Source organism: Chenopodium quinoa, unplaced genomic scaffold, assembly GCF_001683475.1.
Source record: "Chenopodium quinoa cultivar QQ74 unplaced genomic scaffold, ASM168347v1, whole genome shotgun sequence".
Classification (NCBI taxonomy): Eukaryota; Viridiplantae; Streptophyta; class Magnoliopsida; order Caryophyllales; family Amaranthaceae; genus Chenopodium; species Chenopodium quinoa.
The window spans coordinates 2536033-2547611 of NW_018744582.1; the positions used below are offsets into that span (position 1 = coordinate 2536033).

General features: G+C 30.2%; 1 protein-coding gene across 1 annotated transcript; it reads right to left on the minus strand.

Annotated features, from left to right (window-relative positions):
- Window positions 1-7398: 7398 nt before the first annotated feature.
- Window positions 7399-8699, minus strand: LOC110699340 (abscisic acid receptor PYL4-like). Its single transcript, XM_021876855.1, has one exon. It carries the CDS (start codon window positions 8448-8450, stop codon window positions 7641-7643), a length of 810 nt encoding a protein of 269 aa, XP_021732547.1. The 5' UTR covers window positions 8451-8699; the 3' UTR covers window positions 7399-7640.
- Between the last annotated feature and the right edge of the window lie 2880 nt (window positions 8700-11579).

Below are 11579 nucleotides of genomic sequence, written 5' to 3' on the forward strand. Positions count from 1 at the left end.
TTCTGCGGCACAACTGTATATTTGAAATCATCAATCAAGTATTTTCCCGTTCATCTTCTTTGTTTTATTATTAAAATCGACAGGTATTTTACGAACACATGAATCCAATGTAACATTCCCTTGTAAGGAATAGTGGCCTAGAGGGGCGTAAAGAACACTCTTTGAATGAGGACCAATCAATAACATTTGATAAACCCACCTCCCAAATTTGCAAATTAAGTCATATCCAACATAACCTCTCATTGTTCTATAATTGCACATATAATAATTAGTAGTAATAAACTAAGAAGTTTAGCATCAGAGCAAAGCAATAACAACCAATCACAATACCCTACAATTTCAACAGATTCTAAGTGTAACCCATAAATCATTAGAGTAGAAAACAAATTCCCAACTATAAAATTCACAACTTTAATGCCCAAATAATCATAATTGAAATTAAAATAGTAGGGGTTAGGGTTTACCGATGAACGAAAAAGAGGCAGAAATCATCGCTTAGATATGCATTATTGAATTTGAACTGTAACATGAAGTTGGCGGGTAATTTGCATTTGCGAATCATTCTTTATTTATTGGTTTGAAGTTTGAGCATGGTTAATTAGACATTTGATAATTGATACTGCCTTTGTTCACAAATCTCGCGGTTTGATCTTGACACTACTTACACTCCGTATCAAATGTTAATGTATACATTCTCAATTTCTAAATACTACTGCTATTGACACGTGTCGATATGCGCCTATGTATAGATTTGACATCTTTATAAGGTTAAACATGTATATTAGATTAGTCTATATTGTTTTCAATTGAACCGGTAAGATCTTTCATCTACCACTCTAATAAGTTAAGGCCCTATTCTTTTAAGCTGTTGTGTTCTGCTATGATCTACTCTACTTAGTATGCTATGTTCAGACGCTCAAAAAAATGAGTCTAACATCTAATCAATTTCATCAGGAGCAAGGGAAGTGAAGAATTATGGGGCTATCATATATTGGGATGGGCTTACATATAACCTTTTACCTATATGTATTAGTACACAAAATTAAACTATATGATAAAAATAATAAATAGCACAAGGTGAATAAGAGAATTAATCTAGCTAACAAGATACGAGTAGCACCTAATTAATCGATTCATTTGCATAGCTTTCAATGATGTAAGATTGATTTGGGTAGCATGATGTTGATGTACTTACTTTTCTAATGACACGCATTAACTTGTTAATGCCATGCTATTCACATGGTGTTTAATCTTTTACAATTGTATTTATTTATTTTTATAATTCTTCTCATTTGTGATCATTTATATTTTCACTAACTTTCAAAAGTATCTCATTCATTTTACTTATTTTTTTTTTTTTTTTTTGAAAGAAAGACATTCATTTTACTTACTTTTTATACTTTTATCATTTATTATATCTTTATTCTTTAAACATTTGTTTAAAAAGTTGAGAAGTATGTACTTACTCAATTAACAATAGTAGTTGAACATGTAAATCATTTTAGATATAGCAAAATAATTCTTGGTCGATAATACATCTGAAAAGATAAACTTTGATCATTAAATTAGGGCACAAAGTAGGCTTGTACAAAACTATCCAAGAATTCGAAAATCCGATAATCTGATTCGCAACCAATTCAAATTTTTGGATATCCGATCCGAAAAAACGGATATCGGATGCGGATTTGGATATTGATTTTCAAAATATAAAGGTTGAAATAATGAAATATATATATAAAAATTTTAAATTGTTAATATAAAACTGACCCTTTATTATTAACTTATTATAATATTCTTAATATATTTGATAGTAATTTTTATTGCAAAAAGACTACTATTTTGTTAAAATATGTTGTACAACTTAACGATAAAAAAGCGGTAAAATTAGTGAAATTTAGAAAGTAATCATAATCAATTTTACTTAATATTGGATAATGGATATCCTAAACATCCGATCCGAAAATTTTGAATATCCGAATATCGGATATCTGAAATTTTTGGATCGGATTTGGATATCAGTTTTTGATATTCGAATGATTTCGGATCGGATATCTGATCCGTAAATAGGCCTAGCACAAAGCTCAAAATTCATTGAATCTGGAAATTGTGCTTAATGAACCAAACAACGCAACCTAGCAACTCCCTCCGTCCCATAATATAGATTGTGTTTTTTCATTTTGGAGACCCAAAATGTTGTTTCTATTTCTATTTTTAGATAGTATATAAAGACTATTATACCCTCATTTTTTAAAACTTTATTCATTGTACTTCCTAAATTATCCTTGAATTTTTCACTTGCCTTGTACCTTTTTCCACTTTCTCTCTCTAACTTTTGTCTATAATTGTACTTTTCACCTTTTTTATGTACTTATTCACTTTCTCCTCTATAACTTTTGTCTATAATTGTACTTCCTTACCATTTTTTAGAAATTATATATTGAAATAACGTGAAAAAATACAAACATGAACTATACATTGAAATAAAGTGAAAAGGCACAAATATGAACTATACATTGAAATAAAGTGAAAAGGCACAAATATGAACTATATATTGGGATGAAGAGAGTAGATAGAATAATATTTAAAATTAAAGTTTTACAAATATCATAACATACCAATTGAAATAAAATTTATTACTGTATTTGTATGTTATTTATTGTTGTCTTTATATGCTTGCAATCACATAAATAAATTTATAATTTTGCACATTTTCACACTTTATTTTTCCCACTACCCAAATTTTTGTACATTTTCTGAAATTTTTTATACATATTTAGATGCAAGGTACACCAAAGATATTTAAAATATTCTGTCTGATAATCACAAACTTTTATTTTTTCTCAGTAGTAAAGTCTGAAACTTTTGATTATCAATAGTAATCTTGAATTAGTATTACTAATCAAATAATAACATTAATAATAATAATAAAAAAACATCATTAAATGATTAACCATGATTAAGTTCAATAAATTTACATTAATACCCCTTAAATTATTTTTTAAAAAAAATAAAAAAATCCAAAGGCCTCCCCACCACCGACACCTAATCCCAAAATGAGCATCCCCTCCCCCGTTCATATACTACAATATTATCCTTTGGGTTTGTTTCATTTTTACTGATAACTGAGCTTGAGGGGGTAAAATGGCAGGAAGATCGTCGTCGTCGATGGCAAGAAGATGGACAATATAACAGCAAGACAAGTTACCTTCTCTAAAAGAAGAAGAGCACCCCCTCCCCCTGTTCCCAAATCACCCTCTCTCGATCTCTCCTCTCATCACTACCGAAATCGCTTCTCGTGGATTCATTTTCGGTGCCCCCTTTTCAATTTTTAAAATACTTTTAAATACACGTAATTATATGTACACCCGAATATATATAAAAGGTGTTAGAAATCCTCCTGTGTTATTATAGCAACGGGAGAAGTATTTACAAGTAGAGTACAAAATAATAGGTCCACTTGGTGTGAAAAGGGGGTTAACACTTGGACGGAATAATGTATGGACACTTCACTATAAACTAATAAAAGCCATACTTACTGCCCACAATATCCATCTTCTTTTTCCAATCTAGCCACTTTAAGTTTGACCAACCAAATACAGGTCCTAATCCAATATACTTGTAAATATAATTGATATGACCTCATGAATACGTACTACTATAAGCTTTTAATTTGTAACACAATTATTTTAAACGTGTGTCCGCCTTGTCTCACAAGTGGGATGCTTACTTTTCCAGCCCTAAAATACCCCCCACCAGATAATTATCCGTGAGAAAGATTTTATCGCAATTAATTTTTTTTTTTTTTGGGATCTTTTGCTAATTATTTATCCATATAATCCATCAATTGGCCAAATAGCCAATATTCTACTTTATGATTATTATTATTATACTTTGTACTTTGTATTTTTTTTATTGTTATAAAAGAAGTTATTATGATTAAGTTTTTACTCCGATCCATTATTCATATGGTACGTTTATTTGCATAGTTGCATGAACAAGATTATAAGATTACAACTATATTATATTGTTAGTAATATTAAAAGATTACAACAATTATTAGTGTATAATCTGTACATAATCAATATATTCCACTCCATATTAGTTGCAAAAAATAAAATTCAAATTGGATAATATTTGAAATATTTTTATCTTATTTGTAATTGTAAATTTCATTATTAAATTAGTCTTAATTTATCGTATTTGTAATAAAAAAATATTCATTTGCAAATTAGCTAGACTTAAATGATGAGAGTGTATGTCTTTTTTTTCTTTTTCTTTTTATTTATTTTTGTTGAAATCTAGTTTTAATATTGAATTACCATAAATATATACTTCGTATATTTATTTTGCATCCAGGATTATCTATATGCATGTCAAGTGAATTGAATAATATGATTTATGATTACAATAAAAAACTAATTAAGTCTTCCTAATTTTATCTCTCATATTTCATGTAGTCATGTCCCATCTTCTCCTAACTTTTAATTGAAACAACTTTCTACAAAGAACGCAAAAATAATTGACAAAACAAAATTAAAAGAATCTTTTTGAGAGAAAATTAAGAAGGTATTAATGAAAAATATAATAGAATATCCTAGCATACCGAACTCAACCCCAAATTTTAATTTCACTTCCAAAATATAAATTAAACAACGTACTACTACAAAATCGATCTTAGCTCGAGGGCCAAAAAAGATATCAAAGGAGTACTAGGAAATATTCATTAAACTTAGCTTTTAGCAATGTAGTAAATAATACTCTTTAATAATCATAGATTTAGTCATAATCAAAAGTGGATTATTCATTATAGCTTATTCGTGAGATCGATCAAATACATATATATATATACAACTATTTACTTTACATAAATATAGAATGAATAAAACAATAATGTACGTGGCATTTATGTCATTCTGATAATCTTGCTTCAATTTGAACGTCCACTTGCAAATCAACTTGCATTTCATCAATCATCAAATTGAATTATAAAAATGTTTAGAGTAAGAGAAAAGGATTAGCAATGCAAGTTGCACCGATAGATCGATTATATTTTCTTCAACTTTTCCTTTATTAAAGCAACTTGAGTTTTTGGAAAACTGAAATTTCCAACTTGCTAACGCCTGGTTTAGATTCCTTCTTGCACTAATATAGAAACCTACTAGTACTACTTAATGTGCAAATACACAAGTATATGATTTTTATTTATTTATTTATTTTTCTAGGAAAGAATACACGTGATTTTAAGAAAAAGTTCTTAAGAAAGTTACTAAATAATTTAAAGATTTGTATTATATCAGACGTATATAAATTAGTAGATGCGTATATCAAAACTAATATAATTTTAGTGTATGTATAGATTTTTTGACAGGATCTTTTAGTGTATAGTTATATTTTATCTTTTGTAGAAAAGTGCCTTGCTTGATTACAAGCGATCTATTGAATTTCTAGGCAAAGGTTGTGGAGCTATATATGTGGTCATTTTATTACCAAAATTTGTGGTCCTTTATTTTCTTCAAGCCTTCCAATAATAGTTGATTAAGCTAGTATTATTAGCAAACATTCTAATCCATAGGAAGTTTATGTCAATATCATTTACATGCTCGATCAATCAAAACTTTAAATTCTAGTTCTTGTTTGTTATGCTCAACCGACGACCTTCAGTTTATATAATACAGGTTTAAAGGACATACACGATTGTCCTTCTAATATACTCTAAATTTTTTTGTAGTAGATTTTTTATCGATATATGAATGCATGAGGCATTGATATTGGTACATTATAAAAGACGAATAACTCTAATTTGTCAAAAGAAAAAGGGAGCACTAAATAAAGCTTGTTGAAGATCTCATGACTTTCGCATGCCTAAAGAAATATTCTTCTTCTCTTTGTACAAATAATACGGAGTAGAAAACTCGTTGTTGAATATTTAGACTTAATAATTTACAAGTTATATACTTTCTCTATTTCACATATATTGTAACAAGGATAAAATTATGCATTTTAAAGTACATTTTATATGCTAAATATCTATAATTATATAAGAGTAAAAATTATAAAAAGTTGATATGGTAAAAGTATTTTATGAGACGAATCTAACAAGACCCCATATGACTATATTTTACTTTACGTATAAATCATAATATGTGGTCAAACAAATATGATGAATAGTGTAAAAGTCCAGTTGGTGCAATATTACTAGAATGGAGGAAGTAAAGTGTATGTCAAAATTGTACGGCTTGTAAAGTGCGAGCGACAAAATGAAGGCCGGGATATTGAACTCTGTTACCTAGACCCTAGTAGGCTAATCTAGTGTTATGATTTTGTCATTTCTAGTTGGAAATTTATTTATTTTTTTAAAGGAAATTTATAGTTGAAAATTTAACACTATTTGAAAAAAAAAAAATAATGTGAAAGTAACTAAGAAAGGTATGGAAAACAAAAATTCTTGTATAATGAAAGTAACATAGCATAAGATTGTGAATCAAATTCTACGACCTGCTTACACATCTTTCCTAGTTACTTAGAAATATGTGAAAGTTTTTTTTTTTTTTTTTTTTCTAAAAAAAAAAAACAATGGTTGCTTATAAAAATATTTCGTACATTATTTTTGGAATTCTCAAAGGATAATATACTGGTATAAATCGAGTAACTTTAAAAAATGTGAATAAGACATTCTAAAATTTTCTAGTATCTTTGAGATGTGATACGTCGGTTATCATATATGGTTCAATTCTTTCAAGTTTGATCAAGTCCTAACTAGTTATTAGACTTATTTCATCCTCTAATTTGTGAATGCATCTAGATTTAAAAAAACCCCAAATTTCTACACGAGATTCAAGCCTTATAATATGATAACCAATTAAAATCAAATCAAGAAGATCAATGCATGTTGTTAGTTAGTTGTTTTACTTCCATGATTCATGGCATCCTAGTTAAGTATATTTTGAAAATGTCATCATCAATAATGAACTAAATTAAGGTTTTAATGGAGGTCAAATTGTAAACAAATCAGCCTGCATATTTGAGTAAGTAAATAATTTAGTACTCGTACTATTTTGACAATTACATAATATTAATGCATGTATCACACAGGCTGCTTAGCCAAATTATATTTATGTATAGAGTTGACTACCTATAACTCTATATATACTTTATATTAGGATAATCAACTTAATTAATCAAGATCCATTGAATCCTCAAAGGTCGAAGTTTGAAATAGTCTTAACAAATTGATTAAGTTAATTAATTAAAATTAATGAACCCATATGTAAACATCTGGGGTGACAAATATAATCAAGAATATACCATTTTATTTTATTTCTGAAATCCCAAAGCTTTATTACTCTTCTCTTCCATTAACTAATAATAAAGTAAACATAAATTAACAGTTACAAGTAATTTAATTAATTAACGACGAAAAACATGGGATTAAAATGTTCATCGTACCAAACAACCTGCCCTCCTTAAGGGGGGAAAGGGGGGTGTTAATTAAATTATAAGCAAATTTTCATTTTCTCAACCTAAAATTAAGGGAAAGAAAGAAAAATCCTAATTAATTTGGGTATCAACAAATTTTAAAAAAAGAAAATAACAAAATAAAAGTAAATTAAATGTTTGAAATCTCCAACATAAAAATGATTTCATGAAACTTTACATGATGATGATGAAGATGGGTTGGTAGTTGTTGAACATGATGAGCTGGCCATTCTCTCAGCTATCTTGGCAAGAGATTGCAAGTTGCAACGTACAATTGTATCAACAAATACACACGTCTCTTCTTTTGTATTTCCACTAGGAACGTCTACCACATACGATTCCACCACTACTGTCCCCTTGCAGCAGCTGGTGGGACAGTCTGTGGTTGTCCCACCAGCAGCTGCATCATTGTCCTCTCTACCACCTGTAGAGTAGGACGAGGGGTGCAGGGTGGTCACGGATCGGTAGTTGTGCAGGCGGTGTTTCCCGCCCACAACTCGAAATCCTATAGCGTGCTTTTGTTCGTCTAGGACCTCCAGCCGCTCTGTGCTGCACTGAGCTGGCAAGCCTGACACCACGTGGACTTCCCTTAGGCACCCAACCTCACCCCCGTCCCCGGCGATCATACGACAACTCCTCAAAAAATTCTTGTACGTCTGTGGCTCGTCAAACCGGCGGACCAAACCCCACACAGTCTCAATGGGGGCGGCGATCCTCTGCACCACAACCGAGCAACACTGGTTAGGACCAACCTCGTGGTTGTGGTACCTAGCCACCGTGTCCATCTCCTCATCAGGAGAAGGGCAGCAGAGTGAAAGTTCCCTCGCTAGCTCCTGAGCTAGCGAGGGTTTCATCTCTGCTGCCATAGTAGTGACCGGTATCAAAGGTAGAATAACTGTGGTATCGATCATGAGCGTTGTTGTTGTTGCTGCTGCTGTTGTTGAATAAGTTTGAAGTTGGAGAGTAGAAGGCATTATAAGTTACTCTCCAAAACCAAAAAAAACTTTCTTTCAAAGAGAAAATAAAAACAACTTAGGATGGAGAGAGATTAAGAAGAAGAGAGTAGATTTATGTGATTAAAAGAGAGAGAAAATTGAGGAAAGGAAAGGTTGATCTTATCTGGCGGGATTACGCCGGACAAGGCAAGTGGGAAGAACAACTTGCAACAAAAATATTTTTGGACGTAGTTTTTAGGAAGTTGTCCTTTTCTTTTACTAGTACTAGCCAAGTACTCATAACTTGGCTAATTGTATTTAAGAAAATATATTCATTTAAAAAATCAACTATCCTAAATTAAGACTATAATAATACCAAATTAATTTTGTCCAATTGTTAATAAACAAATGGGGGCTCTAGAATTGCGGAGATATGAACCAAATCAACCAATGAGATGTCGTCGTACAAATTCTAAGTTACTGTGGCTTATTTGTTCATTTTTATGATTTTAGGTGAAGATGATGAGGTTATAAAAGAGTTACGCAAGTTTGGGTTGGAGTGGTCCACCCTACTTACTCTAACCTCGGACTAGACGGGCAAAAATATTGTTTTTGTTATGCTGTGATTGTGATTGTGATTGTGATTGGGTTCGGGTTTGAGAGCGACTACCAACCAATCACATTGTGTTATATTACTAGCTCTATTCGAAATTAATAGTAGTTATGTTATAATATGTAGTGTTAAATTTTGAAAAACGTTATTGTCTTAGAGATTATGAGTGTAATTTATGATGGTATGTTTTTTATGTTGAAAGAAATTATAATAATAACAAGAACTTTGCGTCTCAAATTAAAATTAATACACTAATTATAACATTATAGTGAGTACTAAGCACAATCTAGTGGTATTGAGAGCATGACATAAATGGACTACTAATAATATGCATGATCCGTAATTTTAGTATTACCCTTAAGACTTTACCAACTAAATTCACTTCACCACTTATTTATTTGATCTAATATTGTAGTGGATATAAATTTTATGATAAGCAATTTTATTTTTCACTTAAAATCACCAATAAAAAAAAAAAAGGCAATCTAAATAATACGACGATTATATTGCATGGATTAGTAAAATCATAACACTAGGTATAATTTGATAAACAAAGCATATAATTTCAACCTTTAAAAGAAATGATCCGCTCTAATATGACGAGACACATTTGCATGCAATTCCTTCTTGTTTCTCATAGTTTTGATTTTCATGTTATATTATCGAAGGAGAGTGTTTATAATACACTCGAATGTACAAATAATAGTATAACACCCAATTTTACATTTTGTCTCTATAAATTCGACACACGATAAAGATATGAATTAGAATGAAAATAAAATATGTGAGGGTATAAAATTGCACCATTATATAGTGTTCCAAATGTACACCAATAGTACTTATTTGTTATAACAAAAGTTTTGGGGCCATTAACATTTTCCAAAATTTTTTTTTTTTTTTTTGAAGAAAACATTTTCCAAATTAATTGAATGGCAATTTAATAATCATTAAGTCGATGTCTTATAGAAGGAAAATCGATAGAGTGAGCTAGCATGGACACATTCAAACTAAATTTGAGATAAGCACATTTATTCATTTCCAAAAGACATGCTACTTGGCTTATATTTACATGTGCAATTGAACTTTTCTCACCACTTTATATACAGCATTAATGAGTTTATTTTTCGTGACGCAACCTTAAAAACTTAAGTACGTACGGATTAATTAACTTAAAGCAAATGAAATAAAGTAAGATAGTACTATTTTTATTTGTTTAGTTTTCAAAGATTTGTTCATAATTGTATTAATACGAACTCCTTGCTATTAAATTAATTAAGTTAGTGTTAAACTTGTTGAAATTTGTAGTAACAGGACTTCAAATTAAACTTGCTAGGCCATTTCATGATCATAAGCTTGTATAAGAGCGGTAAATTTAAAGTATTACGAGTTGTAGTAAAGGTGGTTATTCAATTTCTTTCTCGGAATATGAGAAATGTCTCGTAGTTCATTAGTAAAAAGGTCGATCTAATACTATTTAAATAAAATTGTTTTGCAAAGTGCACTTTATTCTGAAAATAATTATTGATCTATATTCATGTGCACCTGGGTGTACTATACATCTATACTATTAGCGTTATTTGTAATTAGGAAGTTGAACCTTCTCAATATATTATTCCATACTAAACAAGTAGCTCTAGTAATTAAAGATGAAGCTAATGATGAAAGTGCTTAAAACATCTCTTTCATCTGCAGTAATTATAAGGATCAACTTGCAATTTCATTTTCATAATTTGAAGCTCAATTGATTTTCAAAAATTAAAACCCTACCAAACTCTTCCATTATTTTTCTCCTCCTTAACTTTAATCAATCTCCTCCTACACCCACCCTTCGATCTCTTTCATCATGTCAAAGCAATAATATTTCACCTCTTGCAACTTAATGAATTTTTTAGCCTTTAATTGGTAGCGGTATTTATTCAGGCTGAGTTAATGTATGCATATCATATGCATGTAACATGCATGGGTCACGTTGATATGAGACATGATCTAGTTACGTACATTGGTAGGGCGATAGTATAACTATTGACAAACTACAATTTGTCGTTTATTTGGATTTAGTTGTTACATTGTTAACAACTATGTACAAACAATACAATTGATTACACATTAATGTTGAAGTTTCTATACGTACCTTATAATTCATTAGTGCATATCAAGAAACTAAACTGCTAGAAGCTTGAGTTAGCAGCTAAGAGCCAAGTCTTTGATCTAAGCCTTCCCAAATATAGCTCTTAAAAATGAAAATCAATAACTAAATTTCCAACTACTACTAGGTCTAATATCCTCTAAAGATTGAATAGAATATTTATGTACGTATGCAGTGATGAAGTTTGGCATTGAATAGTATGCACCCTCTTGCAATTTGCTTCAAGGTACATTGGATGCATATTTTTCTTTTATTTTCTTTTATGTGTATATATGGAGTAGCTTGCCAATCCCTCGGTCACTCTAATATAGTACGTGAAGACCTTGCTCTTTTCACGTGAATCCTTCTTATGGGAACGTATCAAAGTTTAATTTATTGGCTCTTTGTCTAAACTTGGTCACTTGGGCTT